The sequence below is a fragment of the Uranotaenia lowii genome, chromosome 3 (genome assembly GCF_029784155.1).
Source record: "Uranotaenia lowii strain MFRU-FL chromosome 3, ASM2978415v1, whole genome shotgun sequence".
Lineage (NCBI taxonomy): Eukaryota > Metazoa > Arthropoda > Insecta > Diptera > Culicidae > Uranotaenia > Uranotaenia lowii.
In genome coordinates this window covers 336,908,365-336,934,064 of record NC_073693.1, presented here as the reverse complement: position 1 = coordinate 336,934,064, position 25,700 = coordinate 336,908,365, and the positions used below count along the sequence as shown (strand labels likewise).

General features: G+C 34.4%; 1 protein-coding gene across 1 annotated transcript in view; it reads left to right on the top strand.

The window, feature by feature from the left end:
* Positions 1–500: 500 nt before the first annotated feature.
* Positions 501–25,700, top strand: part of LOC129755819 (chitin synthase chs-2-like) — a 36,419-nt gene continuing 11,219 nt past the window's right edge. Inside the window, exons 1-2 of the mRNA XM_055752494.1 lie at positions 501–923; positions 16,098–16,333. Coding sequence (XP_055608469.1) covers positions 832–923; positions 16,098–16,333 — 328 coding nt within the window. The 5' untranslated portion in view covers positions 501–831. The remainder of the gene's footprint in view (positions 924–16,097; positions 16,334–25,700) is intronic.

Here is a 25,700-nt window from a genome sequence, read left to right as displayed (position 1 = left end):
TCTTGCATTTCTTCTTAAAAATGTATTTCTGGCTTCAGAAGATAAAGAGAGTCCATTTCTTTCTAATTTCATTTTTTTAACCATTAAATTATCCGTAGGTCTCCAACAGGCTCACAGAGACATTCATTTTTACAATTTTCATTTTTGTGTTTGTACTTCTTTCATTCAAAAATGCCACAGCTCTCTCTCTCTCCGTTCACCAACGATAATTGATAGCAAATTTCAATTGAACATGAAAACTGCATTAGCTGATAAGAATAGTTAGCCAGGTGCCTTCCTTCTCCTATCGCCATCGATTCAAGAAAGTTCTTCGCCAATCTTGGGAGACAAACGAGTCGTCTTCGTCGTCGTCACTCGAGTGGCTTGCCTCAGGAGTACTTCAACACTTTCGCTTGCTTGATTGCTTACTCGATAATGATGAGCTTCCACATTCAAGTAAATGGTACCTTCCTCCGTACAATGTGTAGAAGTTTGTGAAGTACCTGTTATAGGAACATTTGTGAGCACAGCCAAGCCTCTAGTCGATTGGAATTGATTCAGTTAATTTTGATTGCTTTCTTGAGACGGAACGAATTACGGTGTTCCTCGGAAGTGCAACACCAGCAGTGGAATAGAGAATTTGAATTTGTAGAGTGAAACGTGGAAGTTAAATTGAGGATTGCATAAAACTACACTAACGGTCGACTGTCAGGTGCCGGAGATTGAATATTGGGTTGAAAAGGGATACTTTTAGTGAAGTGTGTATTGTTTCGGGATGCACAAATTATCCTTCACGGTAAAGTGCTGATGGGTTGATCGGAATTTTGAGGAAAAGTTTCCGCACAGTGAACCATGATGAAGAATAAAGAAAATACTATGCCATATTTCTCTGAATCATCGGATGATGATGACGATGATGATGAGAAGACTCTTCTGATTCGAAAGTAAGTAAAAACTGAAACATGGAAGTAGCTCTCTAAAGTACATTTCAGAAAATGATGAACTGATTACTTGATTGTTGGAGAAGTTTGGTGAAAAAGGTAGAAAACAAAACTTGGAAGAGATTGAGCCCTGGAATTTGAAACTTGAATTTCTAGACCTTAATCGAGACCCTAGATAGATCATAGTCATAACCCAAGTAAAACAGATCAAGTCAACTAACATTAGAAAGTTTTATTATGGTTTAATTGTAGCATTATACATGCAACTGTTTTTATGACTGTCTTAATATTATCATGAGAAATGCTTAGATTCTTGATTCAACCATTTGTTTTTATGTGGTTCTTTAAATGCTAATAAATCTTTTACTTAATATAATGTTTAAGTTGTTTAGAAAAAGTGCTGAATGTCTAGTAAAACTCCAATAAAACATAAACTAAAATATTAGATCTAAACATTTTTTCATGTTTTATAAAGGCACGCAGTGCTTGATTTGAAAACCATAAATAATAAAATTAGGTCACAGTTCTCGATCAAGATGTCAAAACAGGAAACGCTCGGGCTAGATAGCACATAAATATTTACAACATGAATATTGAGTGAAAGAACCCCACCAGTAGGAAAAAAAAATTGTTGCTTGACACCATCATTAATCCAAGATGGCAGCTTCCGCTTTGATTGAAAATAATTTCGCTATCTAAATTAAAAAAAAAACGGAAAAACAATATATTAAACAATATTAAAAGACGTAATCAATAAACAGATAGAACATTTTCACCTTCTTTTAACTTTTTTTACAGTTTCCATTGAGTTTTATTTTATTTTACCGTTTTTATATTTAAATTTTTTTTTTCTTGATAATTCTTCTTGATTTTGTTTTATTCTGCATTTATTAATTGTATTCTCTTCTTACGAATTTTTAACATTAATTCAACTTGTTTTGTCTTCATTGATAACATTTTTTAAGTTTGACTTTTTTCTATTCTATCTTTCTATCTTGAAAATAATTTCGCTATCTAACGCCATCTTTAAATTCAAGAGAACGGCTTCCACTAAACTTTTTAAATGCTGTAAATGACTAAAAATTGCATGGAAACCCCCACAATATGGATTATGGGTGAAAGGGCTAAACGAGTAGAAATTGAATTTCGCTATCTGACGCCATCTTGAACTCCAAGATAGCGGCTTCACCTAAACTTTTAAATGCTGTGAAAATATTGAAATTTTCATGAAATAACCACAAAACGAAAGAGCTCAACGACTCTAAATAGCTTAAATAAATAAAATTAAATCTAGAGTTTGTTTTGATTGGGTTGTATGAGCCACTGGACATGTTTTGAGAACATCGATGTTGAAGTTCTGAATCAAATTTTCAATTCTCAATTTATGAATACTGGTCCAGTTCATCTGTAAATTTGTAAATCAACGTTAAAATTGAAGCAGAAAATGCTTGAAATCGACGTTAATACGTCTTTTGGTCCATTGAAAAGTTTGATTCAAAAAACTCTTTGGATTGCCTCAAATCTTCAGTTATTCATTCGGATTTGATTAAAGACATACTTTAAACAAAAAAAACGCTTTAAAACTAGTACGCGGAAATTACCCTTTCAAGGGAGCTTACGATTTTTGTTTCCTGGATGTGACCTTTTGGAATCCATCTGTGCATTTCCGGGCACAAATCTTAGGCTCCACTGGCCGATGAAAGTGTGCAAAAAATCATACATAACTTTCAACTATTTTCGCTGCCTCTTTAATAAAATGCTAACCTATCGCTAATTTCACTCCTGCAAAGAGTATAATTCTCTTTTCCCGTAAATTATTGACATTAACCGAAGCACTTTTCGCGACGATGCATTACATCGTAAAGCCAACTCGTCGAACTGTTTATTTTGCAATCCTTTTCATCCTGGTAATGCACGGTAGTGCAAAAAGACGCAAAAACCAAATTGCTCTTAGAAATATGAAAGTCACCATACGTCTTAAATTGTAATCAATTTGGTAAAGTTATTCATTGATCTAATGAAACAAAAGTTTTACCAATTATAGAAAACATATTTGCTTATCATTTGCAGTAGATCTCAATCTTTTTTTCTCCTTTTTTTTTCAAACAACCTAATCAAAACAAGCTCTAGAAATTCAATAAGATAAAAAAGATTACAAAAAAAGTAAAGCGCGGCTTGACATTAGTAGTTGAAATCAAATACAACAGAATAAAACTTTAACAAAATCAAGCATCTTTAATGTTAAGCTAACTTAAACAAGATAAAGCATTACAAAACTAGATAATTGAAAATAAAACTGAACAGAACAAGAGCATACAAGAAAATATGTAGACATATTAAGATAAAACCATTTGAATCAATATGGAACATGACTTAAACAGAAAAAAAACATAATAAACAAGTCAAAACAATAAAAATCCTTTATTAAACTAGTTAAAACAACATAAAAAGAGGACAAAACAAGATAAAAAGGTATAACAATTCATAATGTTTAAAGAACAAAAAATCAGATGATACAAGGTGAATAATGCTGAAATGAGACTATTGTATCTTGAATAATTAGTTTTGTGGACCCAAAAATATCTCTGACGATTGATGAATATATTTGCAATCTTTTCAATTGCTCGGCCACAATTCAATTGACATTCTTTCATTGAATCAGCACTCGACTTCTTCGATCGATAGATACCACATTCCTACTTCACTTTAACCCTTCATTTCATTAAGTAACAAATTTGCAACAATTAATGAATGGAAAAATGGAAAAATCGTATTTTATTTTAATTTTTTTTTTTCTCGATGTACTCATCATTTTCAACTGTTTGAAATGATTTTTTAGGAAAATAAAAATCATGAAACGAAGGGTTAATGGAGATTTTTTTGCCACATTTGAATAACCCCTCTACGATGGCAAACCTGCATTCCCATAAAATCATTTTTATCGCGACGAAACAGCCTTTTCAACGGCGGAGTGGCTTGATCATTTCTTCATATACGGCGAAACCAACCGATCATTTTTCAAAAATGGCGATCTCGTCTCAACTAATGGCGAACCCGCCGGATCCTTTTTTAACAATTGGGGAACCCGCCTCATCATTTTGTACAAACCCGCCTTATCTTTATTTTTATTAATGGCGAATCTTTCATTTTGTTTTGTTTGACCTGGTTTTAGTATCTTTTTGTTTTCTGGTTAGCCTTTCTAAATTCAATTTTATTTACTTTTGTTGAGTTTAGCTTTCATCTCCTTTTTGCCTTGATTATTCTAATTTTTTTTTTGTTTTATTGGGTTTCTATTACCTTAATTTGATCTTATGCTACTTTATTTTATATTGGTGCGCCTTATTTTGTAATTTATGAATATTTTTTCATATGGCTTATTTTGTTTTGTTTTGATATATCAAGAAGGGTCTTGCTTAATCCAGCTTCATTCAAATGCATCTTAATTTTATAAGTTTGTTTTAGTCTTGTATTTTTTTTAGTTTTACTTCGTAATATTTTTAAATTTGGTTGCTTCTTGTTTTCCCAATTTTATTCATTTTTTTGCAATTGTTTTCTTGTTTAACATTTTTACGAATAGTTTATCAAATTTTAATGAGATTTTTGACTATTTTAAAGTTAGACGGAAGCCACCATTTTGGATTTCAAGATAACGTCCGGAGGCAAGATTGGTCTTCTTCTAGTTAAGCCCTTTCACGCAATACCCATATTTTGGGGATTTCATGCGATTTTTAATGATAGACAGTATTTTTAAACAAAAGTGGAAACCGCTTTCTTGAATTTCAAGATAGCGTAATATAGCGAAATTCGGCTTCAACTCATGGTATCATTTCACCGGTCATTTATCCCTTATTTATTTAATTTAAAAAGATTGTCCTCATCCACTGTACTAATGATTATAGCAACTCATCCTAAGCGTGTTATTGATTAGCATACGAGAGAAACGTCAAATTTTAGCTATTTATATGGCTCTTATTGAACCGTTATAAGCTATTATGCGTTGAATTGACTAACGCCATGTTGGTTGCAAAATCGAAGGACACAGAATGACGCCAAGTTAATAGATTCACGATGACAAGTATTTGAAAAATTTTTCTCAGGTCTATTTTCAATCAATTCCATTATGTTTGTGATTTTATTAGTAGTGTGTGTAGAGAATATAGTTGATATGATGATAGATTGGTATATTTAAGATTGAAAACTAAGCCTAATAATAGTTGTACAGACAGTGCTTTAGAAGTCCTCTCAGGATGAGTTAAGTTTTGAAAAAGTGAGCAATCTGTTCCCCAGGTCAGGGGCGGCGTGCAACAACAACCGAGCGTCTGTTCTCCAGGTCAGGGGCGGCTCAAACAGCGTCTGTCTTGCAGCAAGCGGCTGAATTTATGAAATGCGGCTCCCGCCAGCTAAGTCCAAGATGGCAGCCCCATCGCGGGATAGGGACTTTAGGCTAACAACCTACTGCTCCCGATTCATAACTTGTTACGGAATCCGAAAGAAATGACCGATCTGGAACTTTGGCGACGACTTTTAGCATGAAAACACGGACACGAATTGGAACTTGGAATGTTTTAACCCTTGCCCAACAAGGCAAACTGGAACAACTTGCTAGAGAGGCTAGCCGCCTCAAGCTTGAAATTCTGGGACTGAGCGAAGTCCGTTGGCCTAATACTGGAGAACACAAGACACAATCCGGGCAAGTCCTGCTTCACTCTGGCATACGAGGAGAACATGCTACTCGGGAACGAGGAGTTGGTTTCCTGTTAAGCCCGCAGGCCTACGCGGCCCTCATTAGATGGGAACCGATAAACGAAAGAATAATCGTAGCCAGATTTAGAACACGGGTTAGAAACCTTACAATGGTCCAGTGTTATGCGCCAACTGACGTTGCCGATTTGCAGGAGAAAGAGCAGTTTTACAGTCAACTGAACAGCGTGGTAGAGAGAATTCCGAAGGGTGACATTCAAATCCATTTGGGCGACTTCAACGCAAAGATTGGCTCCGACAATCAAGACCTTGAGCGCATCATGGGGCGCCATGGCCTAGGACAGATGAGCGAAAACGGAGAGCTGTTTGTAGAATTTTGTGGCAATAACAACATGGTGATCGGTGGATCGCTCTTCCCCCATCGACCAGCACATAAGGTCACTTGGGTTTCCCGAGATGGCCGAACAGAAAATCAAATTGACCACATCTGCATCAGCCGAAAATGGAGAAGGAGCCTTCTTGATGTCCGCAACAAACGAAGCGCAGACATTGCATCTGACCATCACCTCGTCCTTGGCGAGATACGACTGAGAGTTGCGCGTGTCCAACGGCGCGAGGAGAAAGTCGGGTGTCGATACGACGTCCGCCGGTTGGAGAATCCAGAGGTGAAAAGGGCATACGTTGAACAGCTAGAATCCCGAGCCTCGGAGCTGCCGACAGACGGAACAGTCGAAGAACAGTGGTGTGGAATCAAGAATGCCTTTATCACGACGAGCCATGGTACTCTCGGTAAAGTTTGTGGAAGAAGAAGTGAATGGATGTCGGATGAAACTTGGAGGATGGTCGATGATCGGAGAAAGGCGAAAGTCGGAATTGAGCAGGCATGTACCGGGTCAGCCAAAGCAGCCGCCCGCTTACGATATGCGGAGCTGGAAAAGGCAGTTAAACGAGCTTGTAGACGAGACAAGAGAGCCTGGACAAACTCCCTAGCCGAAGAGGGGGAAAGAGCCGCCGCCAATGGAGATATCCGATTACTTTATGACATCTCTCGCCGCCTCAGTGGTGCAAGGACTAATGCAAGAATGCCGCTGAAAGACCGAGCAGGTCAGTTATTGACCGATCGAACAGATCAGCTCAAACGATGGACTGAGCACTTCGAACAACTCTTCCGAGTCACGAATAGCGATGGCCAACAGAACCCGCAGCTTGAAGCGCCAACAGTAAGTCGCATAAATGGCGTCAACTCGGAAGCGCCCTCGCTGGCTGAAATAGAAGCGGCAATCAAAAACATGAAATCCAACAAAGCACCTGGGATCGATTGCATCCCTGCTGAAATGCTGAAAGCCGACCCTGCCCTATCAGCACAAATGTTGCACCGTCTTTTCGCTGACATCTGGGATACTGCAACATTCCCGGCCGACTGGATGCAGGGTATCCTCGTAAAGGTCCCGAAGAAAGGAGACCTGACAGAGTGCGGTAACTGGCGAGGCATAACGTTGATCTGTACAACCCTCAAAGTACTCTGCAAAGTGATCCTGAACAGGATCCAGGAGAAAATCGACGCTACACTCCGACGGCAACAAGCTGGATTCCGATCCGGACGATCATGTGTGGACCACATCACAACGCTACGAATCATACTGGAACAAATCAACGAATTCCAGGACTCTCTTCTGCTGGTGTTCGTTGATTTCGAAAAAGCATTCGACCGACTTAATCATGAAAACATCTGGGCGGCTCTAAGGCGACGAGGGGTCCCAGAGAAACTAGTCCATCTCATCGAAGCACAATACGAGGCATTTTCGTGCAAGGTCTTGCACGACGGTGTCTTGTCCGAACCAATCCCGGTAACTGCTGGAGTGAGACAAGGATGTATCTTATCACCGCTACTTTTCCTCATCGTAATGGATGAGATTCTGACTGGATCGATCGACTGTGCACCGAACCGAGGATTGCCGTGGAATCCTTTAACAATGGAGCAACTGAACGACCTTGACCTGGCTGACGATATTGTTTTGCTTGCCCAAACACAACCGGACATGCAGAGCAAACTCGACGACCTCACCGAAAGTTCCAAGGCAGCAGGTCTCAAAGTCAATGTCGGAAAGACCAAGTCGATGGAGATCAACACAGGAGATCCCTCCAGTTTCATGGTAGCTGGGCAACAAGTTGAGAAAGTGGAGTGCTTCCAGTATCTTGGTAGCCAGATAACGCCTGATGGTGGTACCAGGAAAGACATCGAAACCCGGATCAGAAAGGCCCGATTTGCGTTTGCGAGTCTCCGAAACATCTGGCGGTCACGCCAGATCTCTCTACGAACAAAAATCCGAATCTTCAACTCAAACGTCAAATCCGTATTGCTGTACGGGTGCGAAACTTGGTGCACATATGCGGTGACGACGCGAAAACTGCAAGTATTTGTAAACCGCTGCCTGCGGAACATCATCCGCGCTTGGTGGCCTGGCAACTGGATCTCGAATGAGGAACTACATCGCCGGTGTCATCAAAGGGCGCTAGAAATCGAGATTCGGGAACGTAAGTGGAGATGGATTGGGCACACGCTGCGAAAAGATGAAAATGAGATTTGCAGAGAGGCGCTTGACTGGAATCCAGAAGGTCATCGAAGAAGAGGCAGGCCCAGAAACTCGTGGCGGCGAAGCCTAGCCGCTGAAATCCGAACTGTCGACGAGAATCTTGACTGGGACCAGGTGAAGACGCTGGCTCCGGATCGTCAACAGTGGAGGTCTTTTACCACGGCCCTATGCACCGGTGGATCGGCGCGGGATCATTAAGTAAGTAAGTAGGTGAAAGTATTGGGAGCGTGTAGAACAAGAGAAATTGCATGATGGTGATGGTGATGAAGAGAGAGAGAAAGCAGAGAAGGGAGAGTACGTCATTTTAACTAATGATGTGAGTAGGGGAAAGGTTTCCTAAATGGGCCTATCGGGTTAAATGACCCTACGACTGTTTGATGAAATGGCTGACTAGACAGCTTATCTGACCAATGCATTTTGAGGGTGATACGCTAAGATCATAAGGCAAGAAAGAATTTTATGAACTTACAAACTAAAAAAAATTAAAAAAAATCATACAAGGTTTTGATACATTTTGATGTTATATTTCGACTTTTAAAAATTATACGTAAAGAAGCTTAATACAAAAACTAGGATGGTTTTTGTTTCTTAATCAAATTAACTTAAGAAATAAAACATATTTCAGCTTTTGTGGAGGTTTAATAATTATTCTTTACTGGAATAATAGAGTGTTTTTGTATGCCCCCGTCATGTTTGTAAAATGCCTTCATCCTAAAATAACAGGTTAAATAGAATAAATAAATGGTTTTTATCATTGAACCTTCAAATCTAAGCTCTGAATAACATCTTAAGATAAAATTTAAGATCTAAAAACAGATTTGATAATGTTTTTCTCATGGATGAACTGCCTCCATACTATGGCAACCCTAACTTTTCTTTTATTCCATAAAATTATAATATACATAGATTTTTACTTCAGCTTTGTCGTACGGAAATTATTACTTTCTAGCAGTTTCAATGAAATTATACTGAAATATTGTCTATAAAACAGAAATTTTGTTCAAGGATAAATAGGCGCATTTAGTCCGCACGGTTTGAGGTGCGGCATTTTAGACAACACTTATAATAAAATCATTTTCTTGGAAACAGAAGCAAATTTTAACATAAAAATTACTCCAATGTATAGAAAACAGATGTCTGCACACGTGTATATAGTTTTTGTACACATATTCGATGTGATATTTGATTAAATCAGTGTTCTGCTTAATAGGCGCATATAGCCCGCTCCTCTCCTAATGGTCGCGGTTTTATTTTGCCCAAAAATTACCGATTTGTAAAGTGGAAATAGTGAAAATATTACCACGGTCACTACAGTGTGATATATTACACTTGTATTTATTGAAAAAAAAATCGCAAATTATTTTTTATTTGATTCTTTCAATAAAAATAAATATTTCATTGAAATATTCTCATTTTAATGATTTGATGAGGCGCATTTTTTAAAAGATTCTTTTCTATACACATTTTACCTAAAATATTGACTGGCAGTGGAAAAGATGCTCTCAATACGGTAAAATCATAGTTTTTTTTTTATTTTTCCAGATCATATCTCAATAAAGCAATCATCATTCATCAAACATTATGGTTGCTGGAAAAAAAATGATAAAAAAAAAAAATAAAAAATCCTTTGAGAATTCACGGAATAAAAAAAACTAAATTGCTGTTTAATGAAAGCTTTATAAAAGCTGCCATGCCATTGCCATGATTACGCAAGAAATGTACAAATAAGGTAGTGCCGAAAAGGATTGTATCGAAAATTTATACGAGAATGGAAGAAGTATCAAAGAAAATATGTTTATGAATTCCAATTTAAGTCCACCTCTAATTGATTATGTTATGAACTTTGTTTGTCCTTTAAAGATTGCTTTATGTACTTTTTCTTATTTTGTTATTTGATATATTGTCACCTTGAAGCTATAACGTGTAAAAATGAAAAAAAAAATAGCTTTAAAAAGATCTAACTGATAATTTTCGAGTGTTCTACTGATTGGCATGATTTCTATCCATTCGGTTAATCATAAACAATTTGTTTGTAGTACAATTAACATCAATAAATGATTGTTAACTAACAGTTTTCAAAAATACCAGTAAATGATTTTGGTTCCGTTACTAATAGTTGTTTTTTGATTACTTTTTGTAAAAAGGTGCTAAAACTGAAAAACTTGAACTTTTTCATGGATTATTTTGAACTACGTCTAATGTTTTGCAAATCTGTTTTGGAAAAATCCAGCATTTTCTCCAAATTTGATGGTCTTTTTTATAGAAAAATTCTCGAAAACCCAACTTTTAGTACCAATCTTGAAGAACAAGAATAATTCTAGAATAACATGCTTACAAAATAGAAAATTTCCAGCAGATTCTTCGAGTTAGCAAAGAAAAATGTAAGCTTCCTTGTAAATCAAAGGATATTTCAAGATTGTGATGTCCCAGTCTGTACCAATACCAGAGCTGGGCTGACTTGACATTACCTTCTTTAAATATTTCTTGATGATGACGTTTCTAGGATAGGTTAATATAGCCAGATTTTAGTTTTATTAGAGTTCGGGTGCGCTGTAGCTTTTAATGAAGATTAATGCCAGATTCCGTACGGTATGTAACTTTGTCATCTGAATCCTTGATTGAATGAAGGATATTATACAAATCTATTATCAGTTTTAGTTTTTAATGTGGGTTGATTTGCTTATCTGTTATAAGTGATTGATTTAACTCAAAACTGGTTCATTTCCAAATTTCTAAAAATTATTTGACCAAAACGAGTGATGAAAGACAAAATTTTTCAAAAATTAACATTGAGGAAGGCAAAATCTTTTTAAAACCAGTTAATAAAACATAGGCACCAAAAATTCGCCTTGCGTTATCATTAACATTAAAAATTTTATTGTTTAATGAACTTCAATAATAAAATGACAAAAATAATTGTTAAGTAAGAATTTTTGAAGAAAGACGTCTGGAGTCAGCTTTTCAAAAAAATTATTAAAAACTCGATGATTCTTCAACTGATTCTTAACAATTTTGACTTCTGATTTCTTGTGGATAAAGGCCTCGAATGCAGACAGGAAGTAGAATTCCTTACAAAATTTAAATCCGATCCTGTGAAAAACTCCATAAATGACTTTACTTTATTGAGTCAAGTATGAATTATGATCTAAACCATTCAATTTTTCGTACTAACAGCTTAAACAAGTATTTATTCAATGTTTATAGCTTGTAAAGTAACCATAAATTAATGTATGGTCTCCAGTTTTAAAGGATTTTTTTTCTTATTTTTTAACTGCAGTTGCCGGTTCAAAATTACCTCGTAAGTTCATTTCACCTCGTTTTCTATGGAGAAATTATGAATACTCATACGATTCTTGTTATTGGATGACATTGGTGGTGGTTATATTTCTGGAATAAAATCACATCTAAGCACTGCATTTTTGAGAGATTTGACTATTCAAAATTATTGTCAAGAATTCATGGCTTAATGTCAGAATGGAGTAGAGAAATGGTAAAAGGAATTTTTTCATATTGCAACAGATCCACTATTATAAGAAACTACCTTACGTAAATATTAGGTTTATTTTCAAGATTAAAATGGCTTTCGTAATATTGACCGGAAAAAGAAAATTTACAACCAATTACTATCAAACAACCTTCACTTTGTTGACGGATAAAAATTAAGAGAGATTTTATATTGTTTCGATTCCTAATTTCAACTTTCCAAAATTAAAAAATATGACAGGATCGGCAACATAATAGCGATAGCGATGCAAAATACCTGACAACCTTTGACCGTTATTCATCCTAGCCAGGGTGATCAATACGTTCGAGATTGATCAGTGGGTTTCCAATATTTTTTAACATGTTTTGAATTGATTGAATAAATTTTGCTAAACGTATTCGCAGACAACGAACAGACGTTTAAAATCGAGGGAATACGAAAACAGGTCGTTCAAATGAAGACCAATACATATTGCTCAATTCCCGCACAGCCCAGCCGATGGTTGGCTGATAGATATAGTGCAAAGTGTGGCTTATCATGAACAGGTGTTTTCTATCATTTACATCCTTTTGCACCCCGTGTTGTGGGTGTTTGATTATAGACAAACTCACACAAACATGCAAGCACCCATGTAATTGTGCATGTCTGGGTTCGCAGCTACTTTACAATATTTATGCGCGAAGCTTCGGCTGTTGACGATTAGGAGTAGGATGATTCACTTTTCATTTTATAAAATTTAGCTAGGAAGGAAAATTGATAAGAAAGTCCTCATCTTTTGATCCAGAAAATAATAAATGCATCTTATACAACCTATTTCAGCTGATAAGCTATCAAATTACACTTGACAATGAAGAAATACTTATTTGAACCCACTTTTTGTTCATGACTATCGAAACACGTGTATCGTGATACCTACATTTGTAATGGTTTCTATCAAAAGCTAGCGATTCAAGGAGTTGGATTTGATTCCTGCCAGCCATCCTCACATCTCCCTCTATCGATTTAGAGAATTTAGCGCCAGAGGTTTGCTCTCAAATTTTTCGAATCGGTGACACCATGTTTGAGCACAAGCGAAACACCCCCGAATAGCAACGCTTGAAAACGATGTAAATTAACTCAGAACATATCAATCGTTTGTCGATTGACGTCGAGGGAGGGAAAATGTTAGAACTGATGCTCTGTTTGATGGTTAAAGGAAACTTAAACTACACATTCCCCAGTTTGAACAGCGTTGAGGGTGACGTTGCATTTGAAAATTGGAATCCGTCTATCGATAATGAAGTGCTGATATCCAAGCTGATAAGGTAGAAGAAGCGATATTGGTTCTAATCACAAATATAAAAACAAAGTTTCCCGTTTGCTTACGTTTAGTTCAAATAATTACTGCGGGCAAATAATTTCGAGTGCTCTGCTAAATTGAGTCACCCAACAATGGCTGCCGATTGGATTTCTACAGACACCAAACACACATTAATATTAGCTACGCGATGATATCACTTTAATTATTATCGATAATGATGATGGAAGAGCAAACAATTTGACAGCACCATTACGCTTGTAGAACACCGATAGAAACCTGAAGCTTTGCCAGCTGATGGTTTGTTTGACATATTGAGGGGAGTTACTGAGGTTAATGACTGGAATTTTTAAAACTATGGATAGTTAAGAGTTATCGAATTTGCATCTGGAATTTTCCTCATTAAATTTGATAAAAAAAATCATAAAATTAAAAACAATTCATAATACGATCAAAATACAAAAAAAAATCATTTTTGATTTTTTGACATGTTTGACATTTTTGATATTTTTGACATTTTTGTCATTTTTGACATTTTTGGCATTTTAGAAATTTTTGACATTTTTGAAATTTTTGACATTTTTGACATTTTTGACATTTTTGACATTTTTGACATTTTTGACATTTTTGACATTTTTGACATTTTTGACATTTTTGACATTTTTGACATTTTTGACATTTTTGACATTTTTGACATTTTTGACATTTTTGACATTTTTGATATTTTTGACATTTTTGACATTTTTGACATTTTTGACATTTTTGACAGTTATGACATTTTTGACATTTTTGACATTTTTGACATTTTTGACATTTTTGACATTTTTGACATTTTTGACATTTTTGACATTTTTGACATTTTTGACATTTTTGACATTTTTGACACTTTTGACATTTTTGACAATTTTGACATTTTGACATTTTGACATTTCTGACATTTTTGACATTTTTGACATTTTTGACATTTTTGACATTTTTGACATTTTTGACATTTTTGACATTTTTGACATTTTTGACATTTTTGACATTTTTGAAATTTTTGGCATTTTTGACATTTTTGACATTTTTGACATTTTTGACATTTTCGATATTTTTGACAATTTTGACATTTTTAACATTTTTGACATTTTTGACATTATTGACATTTTTGACATTATTGACATTTTTGACATTTTTGACATTTTTGGCATTTTTGACATTTTTTACATTTTTGACATTTTTGACATTTTTGACATTTTTGACATTTTTGACATTTTTGACATTTTTGACATTTTTGACATTTTTGACATTTTTGACATTTTTGAAATTTTTGAAATTTTTGGCATTTTTGACATTTTTGACATTTTTGACATTTTTGACATTTTCGATATTTTTGACATTTTTGACATTTTTAACATTTTTGACATTTTTGACATTATTGACATTTTTGACATTTTTGACATTTTTGACATTTTTGGCATTTTTGACATTTTTGACATTTTTGACATTTTTGACATTTTTGACATTTTTGACATTTTTGACATTTTTGACATTTTTGACATTTTTGACATTTTTGGCATTTTTGACATTTTTTACATTTTTGACATTTTTGACATTTTTGACATTTTTGACATTTTTGACATTTTTGACATTTTTGGCATTTTTGACATTTTTGACATTTTTGACATTTTTGACATTTTTGACATTTTTGACATTTTTGACATTTTTGACATTTTTGACATTTTTGACATTTTTGACATTTTTGACATTTTTGACATTTTTGACATTTTTGACTTTTTGACATTTTTGACATTTTTGACATTTTTGACATTTTTGACATTTTTGACATTTTTGACATTTTTGACATTTTTGACATTTTTGACATTTTTGACATTTTTGACATTTTTGACTTTTTTGACATTTTTGACATTTTTAACATTTTTGACTTTCTTAACATTTTTAACAATTTTAGAATGTTTATCTAATTAAAAATAATTTCACATTTTCATTTTTTCACATTTGTACAGTTAGGACAATGTTCACATTTTTATTTGTGAGCATTGATACATAGTTCTGAGAGTTCCAGTACTTTTTTTTCAAATCCCATTTCATGTGATAAGTTTTTTCCTTCATAATGAAGCTGACCAGCCTTGAAATGTGCAAATTCAATTGCCTAATAAATTAATACGATCTCCGCTTACCCAGTTGCTGTTCGGAGTTTGAGAAAACTGGACAGCGGATCGCATTTAATAGTCGGTAATGAGCAGGTTCCCTGCGAGTTTCGTAAATGGGAAAATACTAGCTCTCCTAGTATTAGATTTGCCATTGGACCCCTCCCTAATCCGTAACTATTTTAGGCCCACCAGCAAGTTGGCGACAGATAATCCCCACTAAATGTCCATAGATCATGCTGCTGGATGGCCATTCCCCATTTGCTCTGATTAAATCGATGAAAGTGTGTAGTGTCCTCAGGATGGGGTGGTAAATTACGAAGTTCTTGGTGTGAAGATGTTGTCTCAACGAGGATAGTTTACACACTTTTAATAAATGTCGTTTTATGGATTTATTTATTACAAATTGGATGGAATTTTGATAGATTTTGGACAGAAAGGTTCTGTGTTTATTTTGCTGCCAAAAGAAAGGCTTGAAAAATTTCCGTATGCTGAAAGCGAATGCAAGCAACTTGTGTAACATCAGAGCATCATCAGCCAGCATCCAGCCAGACAAAATGGTTCCGGAGCAAATCGCACGCCATCAGGATTATAAATCTGCCGGTGCTTATCCCGGTGTGACCTTTCAGGACTGAAAGATCGGCACCAAAATGAGGAACAGAGAGAGCGTTTCAAACCCCATAATCAGATTCTCCGTCGGCAACCCGTCAGCAATGTATGCATGGACAGGAATCCCTCCCTGGGAAAGGGTCTAAATCCGACACAATTTATGGCATCCCCCATAAACTGTAATTAAATTGTGTTTGATATGTTGATTAATGCAACGGGTTGATTATGTTTCGCCACAAAACTTTGCGCCTATCCTCACGTTTTCTGTAACGCTGCACTGAATCCCTCTCACTCACTCACTCTCTCTATCTCTCTTTGTGTCAATTTAAATTCAATTTGCAGGGTCCAGCAGGACAACAAGCTCTGGGACTCGTTCCAGGATCCGCCGGTTCAGCAAACGTCCGGGTCGGCTGCAGACCGAGAATATCTGGACGTGTTCATCAAGGGTCTCAAAGTGTTCACCTACATCTTTGTGTTTCTGGTCACCCTGGCAGCGGCCGCCTTCTCCAAGCTGTCCTTCCTGCTGATGGCGTCCAACATCAAGAATGGGACCAAGCATCGGTACTGCGACGTGCGAAGTAAGTGTTAAACGGGGATTGGTGTTGAATTGGTTAAATGTTGGGATTGGGTTCATGGAAGGAGTTTCGGTGCTAAAGCGCATCTATTTAGGATCGGTGTTAATTTTGGTGGAACGATGAGAAACAAGTACTCTAAGCTGTTGTACTCAAAGTTTGAGATATTTTTTTTAAGTGTATACAATTGGATAGCTTTTCAAATCAAATTATTTTTCGGCATCAAAAGTTTGAGGTCGCCCTGAAGAGTAGGGCAAATGAACTGAAAATTGAATACAATAATACAGTACAATTTCAGACCCAAAGCTTTCTTTCCAAACCTCTGTTGTCTAAACAGTTTCTTTTTTCAAGCCAATGCACAATAAGGAAAAACGTGTGTAAACTGCTAAGAAAGTCCAAATTTTTCCCTCCTAAATGAACAAAATCTATGAAAATGCAAATGTCCGGAGAATCGATTGGACAAAGTTTGAGATGCCGCAATAGCGGAGATTTAGTGCCTTTTAAACCACTAATTTCCTCTATTTTGTGAAAAATCCAGAAATACACTGATTTCAACTTTTCAATTTTGAACAAAGACCGAACAATATTGTGTGATTTTTTCCGAGGAATCAAACGAAGGCTATTGGAACCTCATCTTAGCGAGTTCAGTATGATTTTTTAGCATTAAACTATACCTTTATTGATGTGTCAGAAAATATAACCTTATTCATTTTTCTCTGCTTGATGACACCTTATTGAAAGTGTTTCAAAATTTACATCGAAATGGAGAAAAACATAAATTGTGAAATTTTTACTACACAGAAGTATTTTAAGGAATAATTCATACATACCATGACCAATCACAGCATTTAAAACAATTTGGTAACATTTTGCAGGCTTTAAATGTTACAGTTTCTTCAAAACACGAGTGGCGCGTATTAGCCACATGGGCAAGGTTGCCAGAATTTTTTCAGCACGTATCCGGATCGGATGAACCGGGCAATTTTTTTATAAAAATCTGGCCAATTTCGGGCATTCGCTTTCAAATTGACGACAATCAAGAAAAAAATGAAAAAAAAATTGTTTTCATCTAAACTCATCGATAGATTTTGTACCGTACTATAGGCTTCCAAAAAACCTTTCATGAATAATTTAATAAAACTTGCTTAAAATTTTTGTTTTGGAGGTGTTTGTTGTTTTTTTTGTTTAATTTGCCAAATAAATTGAATAAATCCGGGCAAAATCCGAGCATTTTTCAATAAAATCCGGGCAATCGGGCCATGCCGGATTGTTCTTAAATTTAGTATTAAATATCCGGCCAAACCCGGATAAAACCGGGCAATCTGGCAACCTCACACATGGGGCGTTATATGAACGGGGCGTTATATGTGATTTTTTTCCTCAATCTGCTAGTTGGAAAGGTATTTTAATGGTTTTAAAGTTTTCATAATACGAAAATTGACAATAACTTACTGAACTGAACTTAATCTACAGTGAAAAAATGTTAGTTGTTAGATATGAAAATATGTACTAAAGACTTATATGCACCAGATGGAAAATGCCATTTTGTTTACCGCAACAATTCAATTTCCCGTATTATGTAATTGAATTTTTTTTTTATATCGGTGAAATTTAATCAAATAATGGTCATTGTTGCCCAAGCAAAATTATTGCAAATAGGTTTTAGAAATCATGATTGTGTTCTTGCAATCTGATGATTAAAAAGTAATTTTTTTCGTTCGAACATTTTGCGATATGGAGGTTTTAATTTAAGCTTGCTAATTTAGATGAAAATTAAATCTTTCTCAATTCAGATTCAATACTCCGACTATTTTCAGCAACTTTAAAAAAACTTTCGCAGTACCAATTGTTTCAATTAAAACCTTTTTAATTATTTGTTGAAATCAATTTAAGTCACTCAATTTTAATCCGTGATCAAATGTTTTAAACTTCTTTAACATTTCAACCATGAATTAAAAAATAAATGAAATTTCAACCTTATAATCTGAAATTGATATTAAATATTCTTTGATATATGACATCATGATTTCGATTATGAATGAAACTAAAAACCAGCCGGAACCGGATTACTGTTTGGCCAAAATTTTCAATCTATACTATACCAGAGTTTTTTCAGCACGTACCTGGGCCGGAAAATCCAGGCAATATTAACTAAAAACCTGACAAAATCCGGAAATTTGATTCCAAAATGACAACCAAAAATATCCGGGCAAATAAGGTCCAAATCCAGGAATAACTCAACACAAATCAAGGAAAAAAACATGAACATTTTTTTTCATCAGCCTTTTTAAATTGTTTTTAGGCCTTAAAAAAACTTCTAATTAATCTAAATTGTTTTTTACAAAACTTGTTCAAAAAAATTCGTTTGAGTTGCACAAATCAATTCTTTTACAACACAATTTGTTTATTTTTGTTTGTTTAGGCAAATAAAGTGAATTAATCCGGGCAAAATCCAGACTTTTATCAATGGAATCAGGGCAACCGGGCGAGTTCGGACTTTTGTCAAATTTTGTATGAAAAATTCCTGCAAACTCGGATTAAACCGGGCAATCTGGCAACCTTAATCTATACCCAACTCACATATACGGAACTCAACCGATTTTAAAGTTAAATGTTTTAAAATATCTAAAGACTAAATTTTTGAATTTTGTATTTTTTTTTTGCCTTAAAATTTTGTTTGGGCATTTTTGTATTTTAAAATATAAAACCACATAAAACTTTTAAGCTTTTTCTGTAATTGCCTAGATCGGAAAGCGAGATGCGAAGAATTTGGCCCTCAATGATTTATATTTCTTATTAAGAAAATAATTGTGAATGTTATTCTGAATCTCATTTCTTTTAAGTAAATTTTTTCAACTTAATTTCTGAATTTCAAAATTCAAACAAGTACGATACTCAAGTTTTTTATGAAAACAACTGAATGTGAATTAGATACACAAATATCATTGAGAAATTTGCATTTGATTCAAAAACCTAGCGTTAAGGTTTTTAAATAAAAAAAAAACAAACCCTTAATTCTTGTCATGTTCTATAGATTTGCAAAAAGTGCACAAATTTATTGGATGAATTTGTATCCTATTTCCTACATTTATATCGAAAATAAGAGCTTATATTGCGTGAATTTAGTTGGTCTTGTGTTGTCGATATAAATTTTCAATCTGATTTTTAAATCCTTAGCACATTAAGGATTAACTACGGAAAATATCATCTTAAAATTCACGCCTGATGTTACATCAGAAATGTTACAGAAATAACTCAAAAACTTTAAATACCTATAACAATTTTACAATTTTTTTGTTATAAGAAACACGGCAAACTGTGTTGAAATATACGGAATGTTATATTAAATTCAGTGATCGTCGAGATGAGACATGTTTAATTTCAAAATCTGTTGATAAAACTTTATTAGGTTTTGAGTTAATTTTAAATCAAGGAATGAACCATAAAGACCAATAGTTATTGTTATCTTAATGAAATATCGAAATTTAATTTCAAGAGTGTTTACCTGCTGTATATATTAACGAAAACTCGATTCAATAAGTGGGCTGACTTCAAAAAATTGTCTGCATACCGTATAAAAAATTGATTTTTTTAAATATTATAAAGTGTCTTTTTTTTTTCTACTTTTGACAATCTGACATCTACTTGTTTCAGTTATAATCTGATTTTCTTAACGAGTTTTGAGCTGAAAACCCCAAGATTTAAGTTTATTCAATCTGTAATTAGAATTTTGTAAATCATTCTCATTATATTTTCTGTTTAAAACACTCATTAAGTGGCAATCTTAAATACCCCTTTTATCAATAGATTAAAAACTCAAGAAGAAGAGATTTCATATGAGTTGAATTATCGAAATCTCGAGGGCTTTCAATTACCGTTAAGAAGACAAACATTGAAGTTATGCTTACTGTTGAGTATAAAAAGACTACTGAAACTCCCTTCCTACTGACCTGGTATAATGATAAGGTGGAGGAAGGTTGCCAGAATGTCCGGTTTTATCCGGGTTTGCCCGGATATTTAACACAAAATTTATGAACAGTCCAGCCCGAGCTGGTTGCCCGGATTTCAATTATTTCAATTTTTACATTTTATGTTTTTTTCATATTATTTTATAATTATTTTTCTATAAATCCATCTATCACATTTCCTTGCATTTTTAATAAAGTTCAGAAAAAGCAAGTTAAGACTTGAAAGTTATAAACCAAAAAGGACTTGTTTATGTGATTTTTTTGCGAGGAATCGAATAAAGGCTATTTGAGCCAACACACACATAGGAAAATTGAGTAAGGGCTTTTTTACGCTCCACTTCTCTACATTTTTCGATTAATCCAGAAAAACGTGTTCGGATTTGCAAAATTTTAAGTGAACTTTGATTTCTGTCGAGCGGTCGAATGAAGGATTTTCGAACCACCGCACGGAGCGGAAGATGGAGCTATGACCTTTTTACCGTCCATTTCCCTACATTTTCTATATAGTTCAGTAAAAGCTTGTTCAGACTGGAAGCTTTTGGAGCAAATGATTAAGTGTATTTTTTATTCGAGAAATGAAGGTTGTTTAAGCCACCGCATGCATCAGAAAATAGAGTTAAGGCTGATTTTACCAAGGTTCCACTACATATTTAAATATTTCAGAAAAAAATATAATCGAACTTTAAATTTTAAAACCAAATGAGACTAACCCAGCAAACATGAAATCTTTTCTGAAAAAATAACTAAAGTCGTTTACAATGGTGTTCTGAATCGCAATTCCAACTGCCTGGTGAAAAGATCGCATAGAATGTCGTTTCTTCTTAGGAACCGGATAGCGCCCAATTGGTGTAGTTTTCGTCGCTTTAGAAAGAAATAAAATTTATGTATGTTTATTGCCTTCACTTTAGTAGGCTGTTTTTTTTTCAATTTTCATAGAATAATTCTAAAATGTACAGACTCCGATTAATTTTGGCAACAAGCCCGTACATTATGTGTTACCAAAAACAAATGTTGCCAAAATCGAATGGTTTTTGGTTCTAAACATTTTTTTTTTCATTTATTACATCAATAAAATATGTTTAGTATTTACATAATTTTAAGTCAATTTTGACCATTTTTTAGTCATTTTTATTTTTTATCATGTTTTTGATCTATTTAGCACTTGTCTTGTTTTGTTAATAATGTTGTTTTTTTTTGTCACATTTGCTATTTTTGTCATTCTCCATTATTTTTTTTTTTGACATTTTTCGTCATTTGTAAGTATTAGTTTTTAAAATCACCATTTAAGAACACATAAACGTATCTAGTGTTTTTCTCAATAATATAAATTCAGTGATAGCAAAAACTATGAGGTAATGTTGCCGTTCAATGTTGCCGTTCAATGTTGCCAAAAACGAACGGTGTCTGTACCTATATGGAACAAAAAGGTTTGCTATTCGCTAACTTTCAACTACTCAGTTCAGAGTGACGGTTACTCAGTTGTTGCCAAAACCGCACTTACTCAGTTGTCGCCAAAACCGCACTTACTCAGTTCTGACTAAACGGCCTTTACTCAGATCTGACTAACTGCCCTTTTCGCGACTTCTGAGTCGGGGTTACTCAGAATGCGTGAATGATTTCGGAACGGTTTTTGACCGAATTTTTAATGCTGGGAAAGAAAAAACCCGTATAATTGTTGGAAAAAATTATGGATATGTTGATTTTATAAATAACAAATCAAAATATTGCGCATAAATCTTTATTTAAAAAAAGTCTTAATCAATTTTTTCCGTCAGTAAATTTGCAACGCATTCCGACGAATGTTTTATGATGCGTGCACCTTGGATTCGATAAAAATCATCACAATTTCCTGTAAAATGATGAAAACACCTTATTATAATTACATTACCGTTATAAATGTACATTTACCATAGAAATTTTCCAATTCTTCGTTGTCGAAACAAACAAAGTATACTGCCTTGCACAACTCGATCCAAATTTACTCAGTTGTCGCCTTCAAGCACTCGAATTCACTGAGTGCCAATTTTTGAGTCGTCTGAGTAGCCGTTACTCGGAAAAACTGAGTCGTTTTAGATCAAGCGACGACTGCTCCATATAAAAGACGATATCTGAGTAAAATGGAGTCGGGCTCTGAGTTTTTCAAAATTAGCGAGTAGGTATCTAGTGTGATTTTTTTTTCAAGGAATCGAATCAAGGCTGTTTAGGCCACCGCACGCTTTGGAAAATGGAATTATGGCTTTGGCCCTTGATTCCCCATTGTAGGGTAAATGATCTTGAGCGGAACTAGTCGAAATCTGATCTTGAGCGGAACCATTTACTTTTCCTAAGATCTAGGCACTGATTGTTTATGAATCTTATCAAAATGTTGAAAAAACACTTTTTCAAGATCTTTTCACACAAGCATTGACATTTTTGCTAAAATTTATTAACTGAAATAATGTTATTAGAAGATTTATACGCATACGCATTTCTGCTGCAATTTTCATAAATCTACGCTGACTTTGAACGTCAATTTATGTCACCCTTGAACGTTATAAACTGATTCTTAATGAATAAAATGGTAGAAAAACTCATAAAAAAACATTATTCGGGTTTATGTAACAAATTTTCCATCAAAATATCAATTAATGGCGTAGTTTTTGATAGTAAAATATGATCTTGAGTGGTACCATCTTTGATCTTGAGCGGAACTACTGGCTTCCGAAATAAACCGCTAGGTGCGCTGCCTTATGCCTAATGTTTCCCACGCGGTTTTTACCCCTGAATGTATGCAGCAACTTTTGTATTTCTTATTATATCAGCTTTAGATAAAGAAAAGATGTAAAATTAAGTTCGAATTGAACAAAAATTAACTAATTGGTGTCACAGCGTACCAAACAAAGCACACAAAAAGTTTAATTTTTTGGGGTACAAGAAATGTGTTTTGATTTTTTCTTTCAGAGTGACGAGGGGAAGGAGGAGGAAGGCTTTCATACATATTTTCTGGCATAATTCGTGAACTAATGAAGCCAATAAAGTTAAGTCATTATTTCAGAATAAGAATCAATCTTCACTACCATTACTATTCGTATTTCAAGAAGTATTCAGCTTGCATTTAAACAGGTTGTTTAAGATGTTCAAATTCCAATTGAAAACTACATACTACCTACCTAATAAAAAAAAATCAAATTGTTTTTTACACACATTACTTCTGTTTTACTAAGTGTTGCAAAGCACACCTGGTTAGTTATTTTCTAATACTCCACGATTCAATTGGTGGCCTGGTATTGAAAACCTATCCGATTCCTTTGTGTTTGATTTCAAACTTGAGCTCGAACTGGAAATCGGTTTGAGAAATAATTGTTTTATCAATTGAGCCAAATAATAAATCTTTCCATAAACTTTTAATATAAGTAAATTTTATCGTGATTCATAAGAAACTGGAGTTTATTATAAACTTTATACTATGAATGAGTTGCTTACAGCTAGGTGCTGAAATCACAGAAAAATCTGTTATTCCACAGAATTATGAGGAAACTTTTATCACAGCATCTGTGTCACAGAGCATGGAATTTAGAAATATTTACATATTTCACAGAATTTTTGAATTTCGAATGGATTTCAATAATAATATAGTTTTTGGTCAGTATAAAATTAAAGTTTCTTACTTTGAATTAGAAAAGTATGAAAAGGTTTTCAACGTAAACTGATTTTTCCCAATAAAAATGACCCAATTTATCATGAATTTCCAATGAACTTCTGAACGCTAAGTTTCTTTTTTTTTTTACGTAAAAACATTAATTTTTTTTAAACTTTAAAATCTTCAAAGATAAACTTCAATTCAAGTTTTCACAGTTACATAAGTATTGGGAATTGAAGCTATTAAAGATGTTGAGAGAAGAAAATGGTTCCACTCAAGATCATATTTTAGTTCCGCTCAAGATCGGCGTAGTTCCGCTCAAGATCAGAATTCTTACTTCAGTAAAATAGCTCTAGAGTTATTAGGACTTAATCTAAAATATTCTAAAAATCATCATTAGAAAGCAGAAACTAAGATCTATCCGCTGAACTGAAAAAAAATTTGTTCGGATATAACCCATAGCCATATCGCTTGATCAACTGTTCCGAGTTGCGTCGAATTTAGCCATTTAGTTCCGCTCAAGATCATTTACCCTATTTCAATTAATTATGAAAACAGTAGTAAGTTCGGACTTGAAATTTTGAATTAAATGAGATATTACTTATGTGATTTTTACGAGAAATCGAATGAAGGCTATTTGAGCATCGAAAAATGGAGCTATGGCTGTTTCATCTTCATTCCCGCTACATTTTCCGAATAGTTGAGCCATAACTCCAATTTCTCAAAGCGTGTGGTGGCTCAAATATCCTTCATTCAATTCCTCAAAAAAAAAAAAAAAAAACAAAAAAAAACGGCAGGATAAGTCTAATTTCTTTTTAAACCTTCAAGTCCGTACATGCTTTTTCTGAAATATTTGACAACTGTAGGGGAATTGAGGGTAAAACAGCCTTAACTTCATTTTTCAATGCGTGCGGTGACTCAAATATCTTTCATTCGACGATTTGGAAAAATGACTATTTTCCAAAGCGAACAGTGGTTCAATTAGTCGTCATGCAATTTCACACGAAAAAAAATCACATGTCATAAGTCCCATTAAGATTAAAATTTTCAAGTCCGCATTAGCTTTTTTTAAACTATATTTAAAATGTAGGATAATAGAGGGTAAAAAATCCTACCAGATAGGTCTTTTTTTGTTCAAAATTTTTTAATTCAAATCAGTATTCTGCATTATTTATTCACAAATTATTGGGGAATAAGGGGTTAAAAAGTCACTATACATATCTCCGTTAATAAGCTCGTGCGACGATTAAAACTATGTCCAATCGATTTTCCAAATTTCCTCTACACAAAAAGTGTATTTCCATAGATTTGATTCATGTAGGAGGGAAGAATCGAATTTCTTCGCGGTTTATAAACTTTTTCCGCATTGTGCAATGTGTAAATCTGTTGGATCTCTATGTCACCTTCGATACAGTTTAGCGAACTTCGGGCAAGAGTTGATATGAATAGCATTAGATTTTCAATTGCTCAAGCTAGTCCCGAACCAGTGATTTTACTGATTAGCTAGAACGAATTAAGCGAGTTTAATTCCTATAGAAATTAGAACGTTGCTGTGTGACCCTTTAAAGTTCTAAGGCCGATTGGGCAAAAAATTGGCGTGGGGCCTTCTACTAAGCCTATGCACAAACTAATCCCGCAAGTTCTACCTCTTTTTCGGCCCACCCTAGTGTACTCTAACCCTCATGAAGATCTTCAATACTACAGTTGTTTTTATCAATTTTTAGGCTGAGTTTGACTTTAAAGGTAGAACTCGCTGGAATGCCCTATAAGACTGAGTCGATTTGGA